Source organism: Anarrhichthys ocellatus, unplaced genomic scaffold (genome assembly GCF_004355925.1).
Source record: "Anarrhichthys ocellatus isolate YVR2014 unplaced genomic scaffold, GSC_Weel_1.0 scaffold409, whole genome shotgun sequence".
Lineage (NCBI taxonomy): Eukaryota > Metazoa > Chordata > Actinopteri > Perciformes > Anarhichadidae > Anarrhichthys > Anarrhichthys ocellatus.
The window spans coordinates 15,316-38,995 of record NW_022280383.1 but is presented as its reverse complement, the minus strand read 5'-3'; the positions used below and the strand labels follow the sequence as shown (position 1 = coordinate 38,995).

General features: G+C 43.1%; 1 protein-coding gene across 1 annotated transcript; it reads left to right on the top strand.

Annotated features, from left to right (window-relative positions):
* Nucleotides 1-2,901: 2,901 nt before the first annotated feature.
* Nucleotides 2,902-23,677, top strand: LOC116401381 (exportin-1; the record flags this gene model as incomplete). The annotated part of the gene is made up of 20 exons (XM_031879740.1): nucleotides 2,902-3,296; nucleotides 4,761-4,892; nucleotides 5,152-5,253; nucleotides 9,071-9,143; nucleotides 10,967-11,028; nucleotides 12,250-12,294; nucleotides 14,773-14,954; nucleotides 15,861-15,909; nucleotides 16,027-16,146; nucleotides 16,423-16,551; nucleotides 16,633-16,791; nucleotides 16,928-17,125; nucleotides 17,375-17,513; nucleotides 17,826-18,007; nucleotides 18,799-18,955; nucleotides 19,068-19,231; nucleotides 19,368-19,502; nucleotides 19,605-19,788; nucleotides 22,126-22,232; nucleotides 23,441-23,677. Coding segments are annotated over exons 2-20 (2,550 nt in total), but the record flags the coding sequence as incomplete, so codon positions are not given.
* Between the last annotated feature and the right edge of the window lie 3 nt (nucleotides 23,678-23,680).

Sequence of the window (23,680 nt, the reverse complement as noted above, 5' to 3'; positions counted from 1 at the left end):
ACATTTAAGTGTGACAAACATGCAAAAAAATAAGAAATCAGGAAGGGAGCAAACACTTTTTCACACAACTGTATGTCCCAAAATGTCAGTCCTTCCTTGCTCCCGCATTCTCGTCCTCTCGTCCACCTATCACAAAGGAAACAAAAGGCTTTTTTTCATTTTCATTTATTCACTTATTTTTAATCTATTGTCTAAATGTGATTGCTATTTTACTCATTCACTTATTCATTATGTTTAAGTTGTCTTATGTCATTCTATTTTGTTAATGTACATTTTATTTCACGCTTTTTGTATTGCTATAACTGCTATTATAGCTTTCAATTCTAAAATATACCGTCATTTCCCATCTTCCCAGCAGAGGGCGCTGCAGGATCACATGTCAGGTGCGGTCATTATTGAACACTACAGAGGATGGCGCTGTTATCTGTTTATATAATGTCCTGAGTAAAGCATGGACTGGAGTAGCAGGCATATCAAAAGGCAGAGAATTATTCTCTTGTGTTAACACATATCATATCCTGCACCATCTACGTCATCAAGGACAAGCACGTGGAATCCTTCTGCGGGTTTAAACAGTCCAGGAAACCTCAAACACAACTGACGCGTTCACTTGTTGCTGTCACACTTGTCCATCCTCTGAATGAAAGAGTTTTCTGACAGTTTTCACTTCTCCTTTTATGCTGGGGTCAACACCAGCATGATCCAGGACAACAAACCACAACGTTTTTTTGTTTTGTTGTTTGAGCCCTATTGCCACATGGGAGGTCAGCCCCCTAGTGTGGTGCAATGAGAATATATGTAAATGAGACTACCGTGCCCTGACCAGACAGAACGAGATTTAACCAGCCTGCGCCTGACTCCGGCTCGCTTACCTCCAAACCTCACACATGTGTAACGACAGACTCCAGCCGCGCGCCAAGAGAGGAGCTCGGATGTGTTGACGGAGAGGGCCCTCGACTCTCTGAGTCTCTGAATGAAATCATGTTAGGTTCTCATAGTGCAACATTTATTTTTAATTATATCTAATGTGAACTTTATGGAGCAAGGCCTACTTTGACAAAGAAAAAAAATACTACTACTCTAAAAATAGAGCTGGTGGTTTTGGGGGGGGGGGGTTGCCTTATGAAAAAGACTCCTTTTTGAATTCCATATTGATACAATGGATTGGATAAAAAAACATAATGCAAGACAGGTTTATTTGTTTGCATATGTGATATCACAGTCGAGATCACAAGTGTGGACAAACTGTAGGAGGACAACACATGTAAATAATAAACCGCGACAGTTTATAACCACGGGACACAGCGTCACACACACACCTACACATGTCTGATCTCAGATGTCTTAGAAGTTGAAATCCAGACACTGACTGAGTCCGAAAACCGGATGGCGTTCACGAATAGACACACAGATAATAAGGCTTTGAAATCTTGTTTGTTAATAACAACAAGGGCCCGGATCTAGGCCAAGTGTCTGGAGTGACTGATCCAAGGACACTTGACGGGCCCAACAGTGCATAGATAGGTGAGATAACAGATTACCGTCATTTCAGGTCGGACATTGAACTTTTTTTTTCTTGATATACAATAAATAAAAATTAAGATTGTAGGTGATGTTTGTCTACTGTGATGATGGCCGTCCACTTGTCATGTAATGCATATTATGGATGTGCATTGTGGGCACGACGTGATGATGCACTTTGTCACAGTGATAAATGTGCAACTGTGAAACAACACAACAAAGCTGATAACGGGAGTTTAGTCGCGATCGCACACTTCCACAAACCGATGCATCTAAAGCACCGAAAGGGCAAAAATACATTTGTTTTTTCCCCCCCAATTCCAACGTGCACTTTCACAAACAATGAAACGAGGTGACTTAGCACAAACTGCAAATCAGCACCGATGCTACTTTTATCAGCATTAAATGATGTGTACATGTTTCTGTGGGTTTAGCAGAGACATGAAAGGCACGAGAGGGAGATAGTGTTGCTGGGTAAAGACTCAAACGCCCTTCGGAAAGAAGAAAAAGCCTCCCCTGAATGACTTTACAGGCTTGTGTACTGTCTCCACTACACACCAAATCCAGTATTTTTCCATCAAGTATCGCGCTGGACCACGTGACCATAAAGGAGGAAAAAAAAGAGAAAAGAAACGCTGTCATGTTTGCATCCTCAATTGACAGCGGTGCACACCGTGTATGGTTCTCAATCAGCGACATTCAACACTACATTTCTGTCTTCTGCTGCTTAATGACAACGTTTATTTATAGAGTCCGCCGCTCCACTTTCGTATTGTTGCCCATTCGGGGGAAACAAACGTCTCCAGGTCGCTGTTCTAACCCCGTGCGTTTCGTGATCGTGTAACCACTCCCACTCGTGGCTGGTGGAAAATTACCAGCTTACAAGCAACAGGCAAATGAATGGTACTTGCGGGTTTTGTCACAACGTTCAACCTAACAGTGTACCTGCACGAGGCAGGCACTTTCCTCTCGGGACATATATTGCGTTTAAAAGTGGCAGAGCCTTCACAGAGAGTCTTAAGTGGATTAAAAATCATTAAATGGCAATAATGTTTACACGCACGTGCGGTATTGTTGTGCGGCGTTTATATGAATGGAGGTAATATTTAACTTGACCCCTCGGTAGTAGCGATAAACAGTGTCCGCTTATTTATTTCCTATTCTCATAAACGGAGTCATGTAGAAGTCCATTCTGCATGGGAGTCTGCCCTCTTTTTCTCTTCGGGCGGAGTAGTCGCGTGGGCGCTTAAGCGAATTGAAATAAACTGACAGGTCCGTCACGCAATGGAACGCCGACAATGAAGTCTCGGCCGAAGCCGCGGCCAATCACGGTGCGATGTGGGCGTCAACCCAGTCCAAACTTTACGCGGCGCCATCGGCTGAAAACTAAACCGAGATGGAATCTCCCAGTCTGAACCGGTTTCAACCGGTTGCGAGTTAGTTGCTTGGGAGAGGATAGGAGGCGCAGGCACACAACCTCTACACCGCCCCGCTGGAAAATTGTTAAGAGTAACGAATTAATTAGTGAATCAAGGTTTACTTTGTTTCGTAAAATGTTTCGGAGTAACATATTGCTGGGTTTGCCGTGATAGTAGTTTTGGAAGCCACACCAGTGGTCCTTACCAGTCAGACATCACCCACTGCTGGAGCTGGGGATAGTCAACGCTGCAGAAATAGGAAATCTTGTCTAATCAACAGTGATACTGAAGTACTCACTAGACCTTGTAGCTTCTCTGTCAAACACCACTCTTTTCAGTCAGAGCCTCGGACTTTAGGTAGGTAACTGGGGTGAAGTGAAAACCTGCCATGCCGTGATTAACGTTTCTTGGCTTTAACTGTACAACGAATAAAATGCATTTTGGTTTTGGTATTAAGTTGTGCTGTATTATAGTGTACGTAGCCCGTCATAATGCGCCTAGAAGAGACATGCTAATTAAGAATGCAATAGCATCAGTGGGGACAGCCAATAGCCACCGACTGCCCGCTAGCTAGCATTCAACGTTAACACTTTAGGAGGATTAGCTAACGTTGGCTGTCATAGAAAGTGCTGCAACTTAACTAAAAGCACAACTGACCGAGGCGGTCTCTCGTAACGTTACGTGCGACGCCACAGATGAATAAATTCAAATTAAATCTGTGCCTCTCCCACCACAGTAGCATCCCTCGCGTGTCTATGATGTCAAGTTGATGCTGCTAGGTGAGGGCACTTGGTGGTAGCCAACGTTAACTTCAGCCTCTACGTAATGTAACTGTTAAAAGCGTCTGAAAACGGAGCTATTGGGACAAACCGTTGCCAGTCCTCCTGGAGTGTAGCCACAACACGAACTGCCAACCTCCCTGAACAGTGTTGTTAAATGTCACCGAGTAACGTAAATGTATGGGCGACCTCCGTCTCTGGCATCCTCGGTGGGAGTGGTTGTAGGACCACATGTGAACTGTTTGTGCGACACACTGCTAACAGCTAGCTGTAAATACAGCGTAAATGCTAGCACTTGGTGTGGAGTGTGCTGGTGCTGGTGCCGCGTGCACGTTGTTTACGTTGGCTACGTTATGGGTAATGCTAGTCATTGTGAACATTGTAGTGAGCTGCTGCGTTATTTATTATTATTTTGGATCACATGATCTGCTGCTTGTGTTGCGGTTGGTGTTTGGAGGAGTGAACTCTCACAGATGTAAACAACGTGACGTCGCCCAATATATCCGGCACGTGGCTCGGTTAACCTTCTTAATATGGTCGTAGAAAGGAGTGCTTGATTAGTAGAGGCACAGTTGAAGCACTGCGCATTAACTGCGGTTTATCTAGAAGTTTCAATCTGTTGTTAAACCATCGAGGAAATCTCTTTGACTTTTAAGAATGGTGCACTCAGTCCTTTATAAATCAATATTAACCCATTTTTGGCAAAATAGTGTGTTACCAGTCTCCTAAAACCCCTCCCATCACCAATGAAATAACATTTCCCTGCTGTTTTCATTCTTATGGTAACAGTTTATTTCCATATTGCAGTTTTTGAAGAACTGATGACGCTTGTCTTCCCTTTGCACGCTATTAGAGCAGTGACAGACTTGTGACACAATGAGCTTTACTTCTTAACAGGACTCCCGCTGGTGGGTCTGGAGGATGTTTGTTTAGTAGTCAGTCAGCTGTTTGGAATTGTTTCTAAACGCACAGTTCACATGACTTTGCCTGTTGAATGTGTTCTGTGCACTCATGACCCCTCCCTCCGCTGTCCTTGTTGCAGAGCTCTATGCCAGCAATTATGACAATGTTAGCAGACCATGCAGCACAGCAGCTGCTGGACTTCAACCAGAAACTGGATATCAACCTGCTGGATAATGTGGTGAACTGTCTATATCACGGGGTGGGACCACAGGTACGTTGTGAAGCATTTACAACTGCTTTATAATCCATCTAATACAAAATCTGTTGGTTTGTCGCAAATGTATAATTATGCGGTGACTTTTTAATGTTCTCTTTAACACACACCTGAATTAAAACGCACTATGTTAATTATTCTTCTGCTGTTCTATTCACATGAAGGCTGCAGCGCAGTCGTGTCTAGAAATTGCTGTTGCCCATTTGCAGTTGTCTCGGTGTTGCATCTAAAGTGTCGCTCAAATTTTGTATTGCAGCAAAGGATGGCACAGGAAGTGTTGACGCACTTAAAAGAGCACCCGGACGCCTGGACGAGAGTGGACACCATCCTCGAGTTCTCCCAGAACATGAACACCAAAGTAAGCACACCGCGGTTCAGAAAACACTGGTGGACAGACACTTGCCTGTGCTTTGAGGAAGTGTAGTCTATCACAAATACAAAATTGTTAAATTCAAAAAAAATACAGCAAAAACATTAAAACACTAGGTCACAGTGGTTTGCTGACAGCATGCTTTAAATGATATAAAATCAGCTTTTTAAAGCAGTTTTATGCGCTGTGAGTGCATATTGTTAGGAGCACATGGCCCCAGAAGAGGTCGAATAAGTATTCCTGGCTGTGTTGGCACCATGCCCAAGCTCTTGAGCCATGCAGGACCTCTGTCCCTCTGATTAAAGGAATGCTGTTCTGAACCTTCCAGATGATCAATTGACTTTGCCCATCAGCTCCTGGTGATAATATAATACAGTACAAAATAAGCCTTTTAACATTCTGCCCAGTTGGGCCTGAATGGGAATGAGCCCCGTCTTTCTCAATCATTGTATAATATGGTGCAGGAGTAATGCCTGTCATGTCTGTAATTCGCTGCAACATCTTGGAATGCAAAATGCAAATTTTTGATTATTAATCGAGAAACGTTGCAAAATAAACATACATGTGTGCATTCAAGCATACATCTGTATAACTTGCATGCTTTATGGCACATGGATTAGATGAGACTAAAAGGGCTGTAGCTTACAAATGTTAACGTCAAGAAGAAAATGAGCTGCCCTAGTCCCCTAACTAGTTAGATGTATGAGCACATCTGCATGGCCAGGGGTCAGCTGTATGTGCAGGTTGTTACTGTAACTCCTAAGGTCTGGTTTGTCAGGTAAACGTAGAAAAGTTAAGAAACATCTGCAGGCAATAACGTTTAGTTTGAGTGAACTCTTACTTCCAGCACGCCATCAAGCTCAACGACACCCTTAACCCTTAAGAGTAAAGGGTGTTGCCGTACAAACACATCATGATCTCTGATCAGCAATGGCCATCCCAATACATAGGATATCAAATGCAGTATGCCAAAAAAAAATACTAGGACGTCCAACTGCATCCGGCCGCATTTTGCTGTATGCAAACCAGCTATTCTTCCAATCTTCTGCACAGTGGTTTTATGAGCAAGATGGTCAAAGTTCAAGGTCCCAATTGAGTGCATACTGCGTGCAACAGTACGCACTTTTTAAGGGTGGCTGCAGTTGCGTACTGAAAGTAAAAAGTATACGATTTAGAACGCAGCCCATGTGTCCTGATTTTTCAAATGAATAACCGCGTCAGATCGATCATCAACACCTCTGGCTCCCCTCATCTGTTATTTGAAGATCTTAGATCCATGTTGTTCCTCACAATATGTCCACAGATAAGTGCACACTCATCCCCCTTCTGTGCACTGATACAGCTGATTAAGCAAACTGCCTGTGAATAGTGAACCCAGTGATTCACTTTCCAGACACATTCAGGGATTCACAATTGTATTTACAAAAAATTTGGCTATTCTTTTTAAAACAATCAAGCCTAATCCATAAATGTAATGTCCATAATGGGAAATGAATCCATGTACCGAGTATGAAGTGAAGTGCAATGCGTCCATGGCTTCCTCAAAGTACACATCTTGACATTTGCTTTTTTTTTTGTTTCATTTTTTGCTTGCCTGTAAGAGTGCTTTTAACACTGACATTCATTACTAATGTCTTAAGTTGAGTCCTAGTTTTAAATTTGTGATTTGCCAAGAAAATGGGCATTAGAGGAAAAGAGGAAACAACCGGTAAACGCCTCTTTAATTCTGCATTTATAAAAAATAAAAAAGTGCATCATTTCGAAGCACATTTGAACATTTGGCTTTTCTTAGCAACTGCAGTACTAGTTACAATATTTGCAAAAACAACATTTTTTTTTTTTTTACTGAATTCCAGCTGTGACTATTTGATATTAATCCCAATGTTCCATTATGTTTATGGCTTGTAATAGGAAGAAAAGGGGTGTGTCATCCTGTGCGTCATGACACAGCTAGGCTTTGACGGCAGGCCTCCACAAGGTCTACCCTTTTTTGAATTCCCTTTGACTGAATTCTGTTCATCTATTGCATCTGTTTCATTGGACAGAGGGAGGGTGCAGGCTGCAGTCAGTAGAGAGACACACACATCAGTTGACGGCTTAATTTCACCTGTAGGGATCATGGCACCCTTCTCTCCTCTTTACGGTGCATCCTCTTCCTCTTCAACCCCTCTGTTCAGCCGAGACTCTTTTGACTTAACGAGCATTCGCCCAGCGGAAAAAAAAGAAAAAAAAAAGTCGCAAAGCATTCGGTGCAGTTTGTTGCTGGTAATTTGCCCCGTCCTGCATCTTGTGGTGGTTTTGTGCTAAGTGTGGCAGTTAAAGGTGAAACAATGGTCACCGGTGCACAGTCGCTGCGCCTGTGATGAGATTTCACCTCTAATCTTCCGGCATCCATCGTCCCGCTTTAATAACACCCTGTTTTACATGCCATTTATTCTTTGCTTTTATTTTGGAATCATTGTAACTCTGGAAATGATGATCCCTACAGTTGAAACAGTCAGTTGAAGTAAAAAAAAAAAAAACTAACTTGTAAATAAAATGTTTTTTTTGTTTTTTTTCCCCCATCATGCTTCACTATTAAGCAGAAATTAATACAGGGCATAACCTGTGGTTGGTCTTGCTGTTCCTTTATGACACACCAGTTAAAGGGATCTGATTGAGGCTTGCCTTAGACTTTATCCATAATCTATACTTTAGTTGATTGACTCACTCGCGTGGTCTAGGGTTGGGTATCGATGACATTTTCTTGGTTTGGATTCTGTTCGTCAATTCTAAATTGTTCGTTTATGGCATCTGATAAATATAAGTAACCGAATAGTGAAAGCAAAAAAAAACCCGCCTTTATTTAGGCTACAGTTAAAAATCATTTGTCATAAACAGGGTATTTTGTTATAAAAAATATTTTTAGGAAGAGAAAATGAGATGAACATTTCCATAATATTATCCCGGTTTTGTTTGTTGGATTTATAAAACACCTTTATTTAAGCTACAATAAAAAGCAAGTATAAAAGTATAAAAATAAGAAAAGAAGCTTTTTAGGAAAAAACAAATTCATTAATACTTATATAATATTATCTCTGTTTTATACTTGGTTTTATTGTGTTTGTCCACGGTAGCATTACTACAAGTCGGTGTTCAGACCAAAAACCCTCCTATTTATAAAAAAAAAAAAAAAAAAAGAAGCATGGCGATGCGAGAGTTGGGGGCGTGTTGCTACAGTGAGACAATAAAATACAATCCAGGAGGTCTAGTTTGAGGAATACCTCCATGAGTTTAAAGGCTTATCAGACTGCGCTTCATAATATTACAAGTGAGTATTGCAGCGCTCTGCAATCATTTTAGTTTTTTGTCGCAACAATCTTTAGAAACGGGGCTTTCACATTGAAAACTAATCTACAAGGAATGTGCGCTTCAAAAACCAATTGTTGATTCCCAACCCTACACAGTGTCTGTATCCTCGCTAACAGAGCCCGTAACACAGACCTCGTCATGTCTCCCCTCGGAGCAGTCAGAGCCAAAGCTGGTTAAAGCATTGTTGCATTTTTCTGCTGTCTTTTGCTGTCTGGTGTGATGCTGGGAGAAACAGCAGGACTTCTGCAGTGTTCCAGCTTAATGCTGCTTGTAGATATAAAAAAAAAAAGAAACTACAAGGGAAAATCTGCATGAAAGATGTGGTTCAGCCCAGTTCAATTTAGAGTGCAAGTTATTACAGGCTGGTCCACTTCATACTGTTATAATGTAGTAGTAATAATGTCTTGTCATAATGGCTTCATCCTAATGCTTCTCCTCTCCTGGCATGTTCCAGTACTATGCTCTTCAGATTCTGGAAACGGTTATCAAAACAAGATGGAAGATTCTCCCAAGGAATCAGTGTGAAGGTAAAAAAAACTACTTCTGTGGTACAATTCACAAAATGTATTTTAACCCTGTCAGCGCCGGTGGCTTTTGCTCTGCAGTGACGTGCGGTTGCCAAGTCGAGGAGTGTTCCCCCGCTAAGCATGCCGGTTTGTTTTCTGCTCGACTGGCCTGCTCTGGCAGCGGAGAGCCGGGTTTGATTCTGCACCGTAGCGGTTTCTTTAGAGAGGAAACGACAAAAAGAAAAGAGCAACACGTAGCACTGTTTTTTTTAAAGCGTTGTGAAATGTGATGGGGCATCTTTAAAGAAGTAGTTGAAGATATTACTGTGCTGTCTTACGTTGCTTCTAATATGTTAAATGATTTTTTATATCTTTGAAATGACTCTGATTGCATATGTCTTTGTTTGTATGAAGTTAAGACATTCCCGGGGTTGTTGTTTTTTTATCGGCAAATTCATCTTATTGTCCCTTAAAGAGTGAAAGTGAACGGTCATGGATTAGCCTCTGACACAGCGTCTTTATGGGAACTACTGCTAGGAGTTGCCATTGTTAGGAATTTTCTGATCTTGCACATAGTGGCTTCTAATCTAAAGTCTTGGGAAACATTCCAGATTTTCATTCATAATTATCATGAACGGGAAGTTGTTTACCAGATAAGTTCTACTTTTAGAGATGTTCAGACTTTAAAGGCAGGGTTGGTAATCTTTAGGTTCTAGCTAGAGTACGCTAGATTAAAAGAAAATTATGAAACCGAAAAAACCCAGCCCAGTGTTGCCAACTCTTTTTCAATGAAAGTAGCTAGCAGCACTAGCTCCAAACGTTGCTAATTCTGTCACGAAAGTCTGAGAAACACCGACAACCCGTCCCTTTAAGGCCTCCCTCCAAAGCCACGCCCCCAGAACGATCATCATGAACGTAAACGAAGAAACATTGCTATTGCTAGCACTTACAGCCGTCAAGCTAGCAGTTTGTAGAAGACTCCGGTGATGAGCAATGAGAGCACAGGCAGAATACGGTATACTCACACAAAGGTATCTGTCCAATCATTACATTCGGGCCCAATGAAATGATTGGACGGGCTTATTTCAGTGGTATCGTGTCTCTTCTATTTGTCCGAGCTTTTGACTCGTTGACTGCTGTCAGGATGAGAATTTTAATGTTAAAATCCTTAACATTTGAAGATTACCTCCCCTGCCTCTAATTGTTGCCTTTAAGTTATCAGTTCTCTGTTTTCACAACAAAACATATTGTCCTTTGTTACAAACTACTGCTCGAGATATCTTAAAAAAAATACTGAAAACAGAGTGGGATGAAAATTTGGTTTGGAGCAAAAAGCAATGAGTATGCAATTAATTGAATAGCCATGTGTAAATCAGTTGATTCTGCCTCCCTCAATTCTTCTATAATTTTGCTCAAAATTCACTTTTTTTCTATTGACCTAAGACTTCCCTACTTCTGACCGTAGATGCCTGAATTTTGTTCAAGTGGCAAACCCAGTGCAGGGGTGACCGGCAAGTATGTCTTTTCCCCCCCTTGTGTCAGAGTATTGCCTTGTTCTCGGCTCCGCCCAGCACACCATCTTTTAGAAACACAGACACAGTCGCGTAAGAAATGCGAGGGTCTATAAGATACCTGGGGAAACGTTTAACTTCCACTGAACTGACCAAAGTGTTTGCCCTGTAGAAGTTCAGAGGCAGTTGCAGCCCAAATCCTTTTGTGTTTACCAAGAATGTGAATTGTAGGGGGGGGGCACACTTGTAAGATTGTCCAGATTCATGTCGAGATGTGCAACACTTGTTATGCATGCTCACAGTGTCCTCCTGATATCTCTGTGTGTTCGCCAGGTATAAAAAAGTATGTTGTCGGTCTCATTATCAAGACTTCATCCGATGCATCAAATGTGGAGGTGAGTGAATTCAAATTACATCACTTTTGGAGTAATCATACGGGTTCTACTTAATAAATACTGCCAATAAATAAAATAGAATGACCTATTATTCTGATTAAATCTTCGGTTGATATTTAGGTTTTCTCCCCAAAAAATCTAAAATGTCTGTACTGTGACCCTCGATAGTAGTTAAGAAGAATAGGACAAACTCGTTGTTGTCAAGGTAACACTTATCTGCACTGATGCGTGCTGAAGCTTAACTTGCCACATCAGCTATGGTCCTTCTGTTGGCATTTGACATTTACGGCCATATTAACAAATCCGAGTGGATCTCATTCTGTTTTGTATCGATGTGACATCACAGCAGCCATGAGTAATGCTGGTAACCATGGCGCCGTGTCGTCCAGACCAAAGATGGTGAACCAGGGAACCGTTACGGCCGTGTTCCACCTGCACCAACGGCAATTTAGTCTTCCAGAGATTGCAGCGCTTGGCTATCTGCACTAAACACACACGCGCTAAACTGTTGGGAGTCAGCTGCAGTAAAAAGTCAAATGTGTGTCACTTAGGTTGGCTCTCACTCTGCTGTTTAACCCAACTGTAGGATCACGACACAGGTTGTTTGTGTGTGGAGTTGCCACGCCTTACTCAAGTTATAGCTGAATCTGTGTGTTTCCCTTTAGTACCTAATATTAGCAGAACTGTTACTGAACCCGAGCACAGAGACTAAAATATGTGTTGACGTGTCAGAAAAAGGAAAAGTGAAACTGAAGGAAAAGGAAACTTTGCAAACGAAGCGGTTAGTGGAGACAAACATGTTTGCTTGTAACCAGAGCTCAGCTGTGGATCAGGGTCTGCTCTGATGAATGGAAGAAATAGAAATGACTATCTCTCACTGCTACCACTACTTGGCTTTTGGTATTCAATGATGCTGAGTAAGCACAACACATAAAACCCAATCGGTCCCAGGTTATCTATTATTGAACCAACCAAGTTGACCAGGCTGTCTCTAAATGGTCTGTTATCCTAAACGGCACATCATTTGCTGCAGTGTAATAGACTATTATGTTGTATTATATTATTATTCCTCCCGAATGACAAAGCGTAACATTATGGATCTACTTTCTAGCAACACCACCCGTAACTGTTTGTGACCTCCAACCCTTGGTTTTGTTAAATTACATTTTTAATACAAACTGTATGACTAACATTCACTTCTGTATCCGTTTGTACTCTCAGAAAGAAAAGGTGTACATCGGGAAGTTGAACATGATCCTTGTTCAGGTAAGCCTTCAAACCTCACGACAATAACCTTCAGAACTACTTTTAGAATCACATATCAGCTGTTTTTACAGCTTACGTCCTCTTTGGCTGCTAAAATGCAAACAAGATACCAAAATCACATTCATCCGCATTTACAAAAAAGAAAGAATCCGTATCGCCTATATCACCATTAATGTAATCCATCATGGGAGCCCCAGCTGTTAGAACCACCTTGTTGTGCTCCCGTTAGGACACTACAACGGTTTCCCAGACCCACAGTGTTGCATGTGAGCAAATCAATGAGCGGCACAAAGAACGGTTTCGATGAAGTTATCCACACTGACAGCAGCAGAGCCCACCGGAGCAGGAAACTCGGCTCTAGCCTAGGACCACCGAAAGCGACCGACGAGTGCTGAGGCACGGGCTGATACAGAGCTGATGTACAGAACCACATCTGAGGTCCAACTAGTGAGGCACGTTTTTTAGTCAGAATGATTTTTAAGAACTTCTAGAAAACAGATGAAGCCCTCTGACACTGGAGGTAATGCATAAACTAAAGGCTCTAAACCAGTAGGTTTATGTTAATGTTCATTGGTGTGGATTGTGGATTAATATCTGTAGCTGCAGTCAGCAATCCAGTGATTAACAAATAATCTTTCCACCACACACACTACCTCTAAATGTTGGACAATTTAGCACATCTGCATGTGAAACACAGCGCTCTAGATTAGTGTGTTTAGGTATCTTTCTGCTGCCTTATGTTTTGCAGTGATACTTTTTAACCTGAAGATGTCACTCTTAATAAGTCTATCTGACTCTAAAACTGTCCAGGCCTGCTAAGTTCATGGTTCCTTATTAAAAACCACATATTAATTTTTCTTGAATATCTGAGGCGAGACAGCCGGTGGTTCATAAATTGTCGCTTGAAAAGAGGATCAACTTAAAGAGAGAGAGAGCGGCAGTATTTACGGTGTTGATTGTATCCTTACTCCAGGAAAGCGCTGAGTCATGTAAGCACCGGGCTGTAGAAACTACGGGCCTCCCAAGCATCCTGGAGAATAGTTTCCAGTCATTGAGAACACATGGAAATGAGAGAAAAGGGTCAAATGTCCTATAAAAATAATTTCAATATTCTCCTAATTTATCAGCGCCCCCTCCGAACGTATAATTCTGCCACCTGAAAGTTATGTCCAGGAACATTTTCTCTTTTTGGTAATGTTTTTCTGCTATGCTAGCATTGCCTCTTCAAACGCAACGCTGCATTGTTACGTTAAAATGAGCCGTGACGTAAGACATGTAAGACAACTTTTGCAGCAGCAGCATCACAATATAGTGCTGTTTACATTATTCTACGATCGATTTGTCACAATACCTACGCATGTAAGAGATGATTTTCTTAAAGCGGCATGTTTTTAGTGCATGGCGCGTTTCCTTTCTGTCATAGCAGCTAGATCATCACTAGAAATGTCCTGGAAAAGAGCGGGAACGTGTGGAACCCTGAAGTATGGACCACAGTCAGGGAGACGTGTATCAGAACGGTTTTGATCCTGAATAATCCGACCACACTGACTGATTAGTGAATCTTTGCTCCTGAACGTTTAACAATTTGATTCCACCTCGTTGTGTGTTTGTACATCCGCTCGAGGGAGACCTCGATTGGCTCGCCGGCCACACGAGTGACTTTGCATTAATGCCAGTGAGACTTGAGTCACTGCCTGCGTCAGCAGAGCGAACGTCGCTCTGGCCCTCGGGGAATGTAGAGCTCCAGATTCCACACGGGTCCTCAGGAGGCTTTTTGGCATGTTTGTGCACATGTATGTAGTCTTTGCGGTGGTGTGGGGGGTATCTTTTGGTTCATGGGACTTTCATTAACACACTTTACTGCGTGATCAAAGTCAAACAGAGAAAGGGGGCCACATGCCTGGTTTGAGATTGAAAGGACGGATCGTTATTTTTAGCAGCAGTCGTCTCCTTCGTTTCTCATTTTCAGATCACATGTTAGTGGCAGTGGAATCTGTCACCGTTGAACTAGGGCTGAACAGTATATATCGATGATATGAGACTAGATGTTTTGGATATTGTAATATGGCATAAATGTTGTCATTTCCTGGTTTTAAAGGCTGAATTACAGTAAAGTGATGTCATCTTCTGACCTTGCCAGACTGTTCTAGCTGGTCTACAGAGAGCTGCAGGAATGAGTCCTTGAACCCGTTAATGAGTCAGCATTTCTGCACTTCCCAGTTCCCTCGTCTTGAAGTCAATGGGGTTTTTTAACAGGTTTTTGTTAGACGCCTGGAGAATAAGGTCTGTGGTTAACACGTGCATAAGAGAATAATGATGAATGAAATTATATGAAATGCAACGGAAAAATTCCATTTCCTTTTTTGTCGAGCGAACCAGTGTTCGTTTATAACGTAGTATTTGGTCAAAGGTGATATTCTCTAGATCGCCCAGCTGATCAGTGTAACGGTAACCCGTGTCTGTGTCCTGTGTCCGTAGATCCTGAAGCAGGAGTGGCCCAAGCACTGGCCCACCTTCATCAGCGACATTGTCGGGGCAAGTCGCACCAGCGAGAGCCTTTGTCAGAACAACATGATCATTCTCAAGCTGCTCAGCGAGGAGGTCTTCGATTTCTCCAGTGGCCAGATGACCCAGGTCAAGGCCAAGCACCTAAAGGACAGGTCAGCATGCTGCGTCTTCACGGGCCTCTGGAAGCCCCATCGTGTTCATGGTAGAAAGGGTTGAGGAAGGAACAGTGAAATCAATGTCTGAGTGTACCACCAAAATATGATAATTCATAGTTGTTGTTTTTTTTACCAGATTTAAGAGTCCAATACTTTCAGAACATCGTGAAATATAATCTCAGGGTGTTGGCATTTGAAAATATCGCAGCTGGCAATTAATCCAATGATGTAAAGCTGTGATCTGTAACAGACTTGCAGACAAACGGCCTTTGCTGTGCACTGGATCTTTGCCTCTTATTGACACTTATTGCCTCTTTTATTTCCACTACATTTGACACGTCAATCAGTATTATTACAAGTATTATGCAATCTATTTGCAATTTCCCTGTTGCCTGAATTGCAAGCAGTTGTGCTCTCTATTATGCTCAAACAGTATGAATGATTCACTTGTTCTGCCTGGCCGCACAGCGTAAGCAACTGGGATATGACCTCAGGCAGACGATTATTATCTAGATTAATTGTTTGATTAATTGTAGTGTCGGAAAATAGTAAAAAGTGTTTCTTAAAGTCCAATTTTATATCTTGTTTTATCCAAAAACCCAAAGATATTCAGTTTAATATCGTATACAACAGCTGTTTGTAGCTGTTCATCTCATGCAACTCGCCTGTATAGCTGAAATGGTGTTACGCCTAAGTAGCTCAACCACTAACTTTGACTGTGGCTTTACACACTGTTGTGTTTGCCTTTCGTGTGTCACATGAGACTGACGGGTGCAACTGTTGATGCGTCGGTCAAGAAGACGTTCTGTCGTGCTTTGATACAGACGATTGGCACATTTTTGTCAACGTAAATAAAAGTGTCATACAGTACGTTCCATAATGTGTCTTATTTCTTTCTTTCAGCATGTGCAATGAATTCTCCCAGATTTTCCAGCTTTGCCAGTTCGTCATGGTATGCGACTCCTCATCTCTTTCTTTTTTGGCATTGTTGTGCAATCATTTATCGCTGGTCACACACACAACAGGGTTTGTCCTTCAGCTGTTTGTCGTCTCATTGTTCGCACCGTAGGAAAACTCCCAGAATGCCCCACTGGTCCACGCCACTCTGGAGACCCTCCTACGTTTTCTCAACTGGATTCCTCTGGGGTACATCTTTGAAACCAAACTGATCAGCACATTGGTGTATAAGGTGTGTACACGGCTGCACGCGGCATCATGCAAAACAACGTTGACTTGGAATTGTTGGGATTCTGAACCATCGAATTGTTAAGCAAGCGTAAAAACACTCCAAATTATTGCTAGTTACACACACAACTTAAAGGATAGTTCATGTGTTTTGAATTGGGGATTTATGAGGCGCTTCTCTATAGTCAGTGTACTATAGTAAGCATACGCTTAAACTGATATTGATTCTTTTAGGTGTCTGTCTAGTCGTCAACTAAACATCCGCTTCCACTGTTTGCAGTTCTTGAACGTGCCCATGTTTCGCAACGTGACACTGAAGTGCCTCACCGAGATCGCCGGTGTGAGCGTCAGCCAGTACGAGGAGCAGTTCGTCACGCTCTTCACCCTGACCATGTGTCAGCTCAAACAGGTGGGTTGAGCTCACATTCCCAGATTCCCGTTCGTCGTACGCATACTAACCGAGATCTCCGTGTTCTCCACGTCCGCGCAGATGCTGCCCCTGAACACCAACATCCGGCTGGCCTACGCCAACGGGAAAGACGACGAGCAGAACTTCATCCAGAACCTCAGTCTGTTCCTCTGCACTTTCCTCAAAGAGCACGGGCAGCTCATTGAGAAGCGGCTCAACCTCAGAGAAACGTTAATGGAGGTATGAGAGGATGCCGTCATTCAGGGGTGTGACGGGCGGGAGGAAATGTACGGATGTGTCCGTCCAACAAAAAGGGAGTCCCATTTAGATAATTGTCACATTGCTCCCTTGCTCTTGCTTTCCCCCCCCCCCCCAGGCCCTCCACTACATGCTGCTGGTGTCCGAGGTGGAGGAGACGGAGATCTTCAAAATTTGTCTGGAGTATTGGAACCACTTGGCTGCTGAGCTCTACAGAGAGAGTCCCTTCTCTACGTCCACGTCCCCGCTGCTCTCCGGAAACCAGCACTTTGACGTTCCACCACGCAGACAGCTCTACCTGCCCGTACTGTCCAAGGTAACACACACACTCACACACACACAGCTCACTGCTTATCACCTATAGCCTTCATTGTCCCTTTCTAACGTGGCGTTGATATGAGTAATCAATGCATTTTTAGGATATCAACAACATGGCGATAAGCTGACAAACTCAACATCCAAGGATTTTGAATTTGCACTGCTGTAGTGTGTGTGTAAACGCGAGAGCAGTGAGGTTGTTCTCCGCTGTGTGTACATGCTGACAGGTGTTTATCTCTTGCGACAGGTGCGTCTGCTCATGGTGAGTCGGATGGCCAAGCCGGAGGAAGTGCTGGTGGTGGAGAATGACCAGGGAGAGGTGGTCCGAGAGTTCATGAAGGACACCGACTCCATCAACCTCTACAAGAACATGAGGGAAACCCTCGGTACGACTCAGTGATAAGACTCCACGGCCTTCAGCCTCAGTGTTGTTTTTCTCAACAAATGCAGTTTTTAAATCATCACAGCCACAAAGACTGATAGGATTTCCAAATGGCTTCTTATTCATACATCCATTTGTAACTTCGTCATTGATAATGAAGCTTCCCACATGCATCTGGGGCTTTTTTCTGTGTGGAGTTTGACTCCAGAGTGTCAGAGAATAATAGTTTTTGTCCTTGTTCTCAACTGAACAGGCTGTAAGTCCACCGTACACATACTCATAGTACAGATGTCCTTTGTCCTCCGCCACCCTGCAGTGTACCTGACTCACTTGGACTACGCCGACACAGAACGCATAATGACGGAAAAGCTTCACAACCAGGTGAACGGCACCGAGTGGTCCTGGAAGAACCTCAACACGTTGTGCTGGGCCATCGGCTCCATCAGCGGGGCCATGCACGAGGAGGACGAGAAGAGGTTCCTGGTCACTGTCATCAAGGTATGAACAAAAACAAAAAACATTTTTATGAGGACCAACGTGTTAGTTGTTGCACAAGTTACGCTTTTACAAGGCAACCAGGCATCAGCTTTTGGTTGCCGAAACAGAAAATACAATTGCCACTTTTTAGTCACCAGATATTTTGAGTAATTTTAATGAAGAAAATGGGACATGCATACATGTCATGTGCATGTTGTACATGCTTTGCAGTATAATTTTCCACCCAGCTCAAAGATGCTGCGATACTTTGCCTCCCAAAAATCTCTGTTTTGTTTTTCGTTCGGCTTCATCTGGTTCTTTCTCAGTTGAATCAATTTGCTGAATCGTTGTTTCCTGCCTCTGCTCACGCGAGTAAACGCACCAATGCTCACGCAGCCTCGACTGGTTCTGGTTCTGACTGTAACAGCAATATTTCAACATCACTAATGCAACAAATATGAAAAATATATTTATTTTAGGGATGCAGGTTTTGCTGTTGGCTGTCCCTACATTTATACGTTAAAAAAAAAAAAAAAAGCCAAGAATTTGTTGCCAGTTCCTCAAAAAGGTTGCCAGTGGCGACCTGGGCAACCCTTACTGTCGAGCCACGTTCACGTCAGTATAATTCCTAAATTGGATACTGCTAAAAAATGATGATTCAAATTATAAGTCAACAATGTCAATAATAGATTCCCTTTTTGGTCAGGTCGTTTGATTTTTGAAGCTACCGTTTTATAAAACACTAAACATTGACACCCCCCCCCCCCCCCTTAGGTTTTGTGTCTGATTCTGAAAACCCTTGTGTGTCTCAGGATCTGCTGGGTCTGTGTGAGCAGAAGAGAGGAAAGGACAACAAGGCCATCATAGCCTCCAACATCATGTACATCGTCGGCCAGTACCCACGCTTTCTCAGAGCCCACTGGAAGTTTCTCAAAACCGTTGTCAACAAACTCTTTGAGTTCATGCACGGTGAGAGACGGTTTTGAAAAAGCGTAATGCATTTGGTTTAAAAATGTTGGATCTGTAAATATCATATTTTGTCAATTTGGATGCCTCTTGACTTAATATCGTCCTTCATCAGAGACCCACGACGGTGTTCAGGACATGGCCTGTGACACGTTTATCAAGATTGCCCAGAAGTGCCGGCGCCACTTCATCCAGGTGCAGGTGGGCGAGGTGATGCCCTTCATCGACGAGATCCTCAACAACATCAACACCATCATCTGTGACCTGCAACCTCAGCAGGTCAGCAAATACACACACACACACACACACACACACACACACACACACACACACACACACACACAGAGAGAGAGAGAGACCCAGACCCACAATTCTTTCTAAAAATGATTTCTCTTATTTGTCTGTTTGTGTCCAGGTGCACACGTTCTATGAGGCAGTAGGTTATATGATTGGCGCCCAGACAGATCAGGCTGTTCAAGAGCACCTGATAGAAAAATACATGCTGCTGCCCAACCAAGTGTGGGACAGCATCATCCAGCAGGCCACCAAGGTAAGAGCCCGGTGTACTACCACATACTGCAGACGTTTACCCAATTTACCAGTCTATACGTGTGTTAATCCTTTACCTCTGCTGCTGCCCCCCCCCCCCCAGAACGTGGACATCTTGAAGGACCCGGAGACGGTGAAGCAGCTGGGCAGCATCCTGAAGACCAACGTCCGAGCCTGCAAGGCCGTGGGACACCCCTTCGTCATCCAGCTGGGCCGGATTTACCTGGACATGCTCAACGTCTACAAGTGCCTCAGCGAGAACATCTCTGCTGCCATTCAGACAAATGGTAAGGGAGGTGTGCGTTTGTCGCCATGCCGATAACACGTCTCTGGGTTCATCTCGTTGTTTTTGACGCCATGATGTCACATGAATGACCATAAAGGCTAACCGTGGCACTTTTCAACCTGGACCCTCTTTAAATTGGTCCGGTATCAAAGGGGAGCGCTGCAGCAGCCAAACGGGCTGCTGTGTAATTGTTCCAGACAATTCTGCACCGTCAATGGATGTCCACTAAAAGTGCTTTTCTTTTGCCACTAACAGTTATTATAAGTGTCTGACAACATTATGCAAAAGTCTCTCCAGAGACGGGATCAAAAAGTGAAGTAAAACAGTTTTTGTCTTACCAAGTCTCGCTCCAGGAGAAGTCTCGTTCTGACTTGTTGCCTGACGACAACGTTGGAGCTGTCAGTAAGAGTTGGAGAGATGAGCGCAGCGAAGTTTCTTGTGTTTGAGTACAGAAAGCGTAGCACTACCATTTCTCGTGGCTGATTTCGACGAGGTGGAATGAGGCCTAACTCTCTCACGAGACTTCACTAGGTGCTCAGTACTTATTAGTTATTACCTATTAGTCACTGAACCACTTTTTAACCCCAGGAACTCTCCACATGGACTAGAAACCTATTGAGGAACTCAAAATCCAGTTCTGGGGACATTAGGCTCGGGTCCTTCTCTCTATAGTCTGGGAACCTGAGGGGTGTGGTTTGCAGGGATGGTCGTCACTGATTGGTCACACACACACACACTCATGTACCGCTTCATTCATAAAACAAGGAAGTGTTCTATTATCGATTTAGGAGGAGAGGAGAGCATTTGTCTTTGTTTGACGACATTAAAAGTGAAACTCATTTAAAGAGGTCACGTGAGTGAGCTGAGAGGGGGAGCAGTAAAAAAAGGAGGATGAGAGAAAGTTATTCTCTGATTGTCATTAGAACGTAACTGCTGAGAAACAAACACTCAGCAGATGATCGACTGTGGATACAGATGCTCTTAGTTACTTTCCTCCTCTGCATTTCACTCATTACAACCTGCGTCAGTAAATACCACGCAGCAGTAAAATGTCTTCTTAGTGAGACAAAAGCAAGGTTTTTATACGTGTTTTTAGATGACGCAGTACACTGAAGAGTGTGTACTTTGTGTAAATCCAGCCCAGTCTCAGTGTGTTGCAGGGTTTGAAACATAACTAAATGCTTTCTTCATCGTGTGTTAAGTTCCTTTTTTGGTGCTAAAAAAAAACATATTCTAGCCTTTACTTATGTTCTTGTCACGCTGTTGCATTTTAGTATTTTGTCATTTGGTGGTGGCATTTTGGTTTGCAGGCCGGCAATACTGCATCCTCCTTTTTTTTTGTCTTGCATGCGCCTGTTGTGGTGACTCATCTCTGAGTCTTTCTGTGCTTGAATGTGAGTCGACTGAACGTATGAGGTCTGCCAGCGATGATCAAGCATCAAGGATCTCTGTGCTTGCATCAGGATAATGTTTGCTTGACTTTGATCCGTCTTTATCGGACAGTGAGAACAGTGTTTTCTGTTCCTTTGAGAAACGATGTATAGATTAAGTAACAAGAGGGAGAGATGATTCATTGAATTACATACCTGATGACAAATCTAGAAAATTCATCACATTGATGCAAAAAAAATCTTCAAAACGTTTTTCAATTGTTTTTGTTTGCTGTCATGAGTACTTTCACACAGAACATGAATATTATGCTACAAAAAATCAGTATTATTTATCATTTTTCAATTTTCAGATATTTCCAAATCAAGACTGCAAACTTTATTCCTTCTTTCAACCTTGACAAAACTAGTCAGACCAGATCCACTCCTTATTTTTTTACCTTTCACAATAAAAGCCCTAGACATATTTCACAATAAAAGCCCTAGACATGTACACTGCCTAAATGTAAACCAGAGGGAATTCAATCAGAGCATTTTACTAAAAGCAAAGTGAATGAAGCAGCTTACAGTAGCTCAGGCTATACAACAGTTTGGCTCAGACTCTGCTATGGGTCAGTAGGATCCTGGTAGTCCTGGCCAAATCTATTCAAACCTTTAATTGGGCACGTGTCCCCAATTCACATCACTGTGTGTAAAGGCCGTAATAGTGCCTTGAAGCAGTCTTGCTCAATGCTTTCTAACATTGCCTACAATAGCCTAAATGCTGTCATGGCTTAGCACAACCAGAGATCCACTGCCACACAAACCCGCTCCTGTGGATCCTTCACTGCTCCACCAGTCAGCATTTATCTGACGCACAGGTCTGCAAATGCTTTGTGGTACCCCCCCTCTCTCTGCGCCCCTTCCTCATGTGAAACCTTTCAATGTGTGTCTCCCCTTTTGCATTGCAGGTGAGATGGTGACGAAGCAGCCCCTAATCCGGAGTATGAGAACGGTGAAACGAGAGACGCTGAAACTGATCTCAGGCTGGGTCAGCCGATCAAACGACCCACAGATGGTGAGGAATCCCTCTGAAAGCCTCAGCCACTCTAAGCTCACAAAAAGAAATGCAGCGTTCTGAACGTACTTTAATGAGCTAGCGGCAGCGCTATAGTTTTACTGTCGTGTCCTCGGGAGATGCTGCACACTCTGTGGCAGTGGATGAAACTGTTGACAGTCGAACTAATCCAGTTGGTATTTTTGGATCAAACGCAAAGATTTAATTTCCTCGTGGCAGACTTGGATGTTTGTGCCCTCAACCGCGTTTTAATCAGCATCACAATAACATCCATCGTGTGTCAGAGTTTATTAAAAAAAAAAAGAAAGAAATTATAGCTGCACCTTTCACAATGCACCTTTCAAAAGTGAGTCTTTCTTCAAAGTCTTTACAGCGCCCTGTCTTTGTAGAGTGCTAAAGGGAAGACGCATCTTCGTAGGCCAACCCCGGAGTTGGCGCCGTACTGGTTCTGGAGTACAACAGAACATAAGCTCTGTGGCAAACAAACGTTTATGTTCTGCAAGATCATTTTCACGAACTAGGGATGCTCCAGCTTTGGGTACCGATCTGATACCAGTGTTTCATTAATAAGCTGTAAGCTTCACTGTGTGGAAGTTATGTTAAGGCAACATCAGCCTTGATTTAAACATTGCTTCCCTAACTATGGAAGACAAAATGTAACGCGTTGCTATTTATCATTAGATAAATTGTACACCAGCAACTTGGTAGAAAATCTTCAAAATAAACAGGAATTCAAATTCCAGTATAAAATGCATATACAAATAGAATTTAATTGAAAAGAAAAAAGTACTCTACTTCTCAGTAAACATTGTAAACATGAGTTTATGGTCTCAATCTCTAGTTTCAAGTCTTCTTCAATACAGCATGATGTTCATTTAGTAAATGATGATCCATTTAGAGTCAAACAGACCATAAATCAGGGGATGCTTTAGGGCGGGGCTACCTTGTGATTGACAGGTCGCTGCCCTACCAGGTCTCTAGGTCCCTCCTCCTCTTTTCAGCTTGTTTTAACCAAAGACCTTAATTTAGACATCTAACCAAAAACTCATTAACAAAACAAATTGACCTTGAGACTACGGAACAGGAAGTGCAAAAATGCTGACTCATTCCCAGGTCTAAGGTCTCACTTTGCAGGTGGAGGCTCCCATTCTGCTCTGCCTCCGTTGTTGCCGTGTTGCTCTCTGCTGATCCCTGCTGTTGTTTCTCAGGTCGGGGAGAACTTTGTCCCGCCGCTGCTGGACGCCGTCCTCATCGACTATCAACGCAACGTCCCCGCCGCCCGCGAGCCCGAGGTCCTCAGCACCATGGCGACCATCGTCAACAAGCTGGGGGGACACATCACCAGCGAGATCCCCCAGATCTTTGATGCCGTCTTCGAGTGCACCCTCAACATGATCAACAAGGTGAGATCAACCGGTCACAGCTCGGTTGGTTTTTGGTTCACTGGA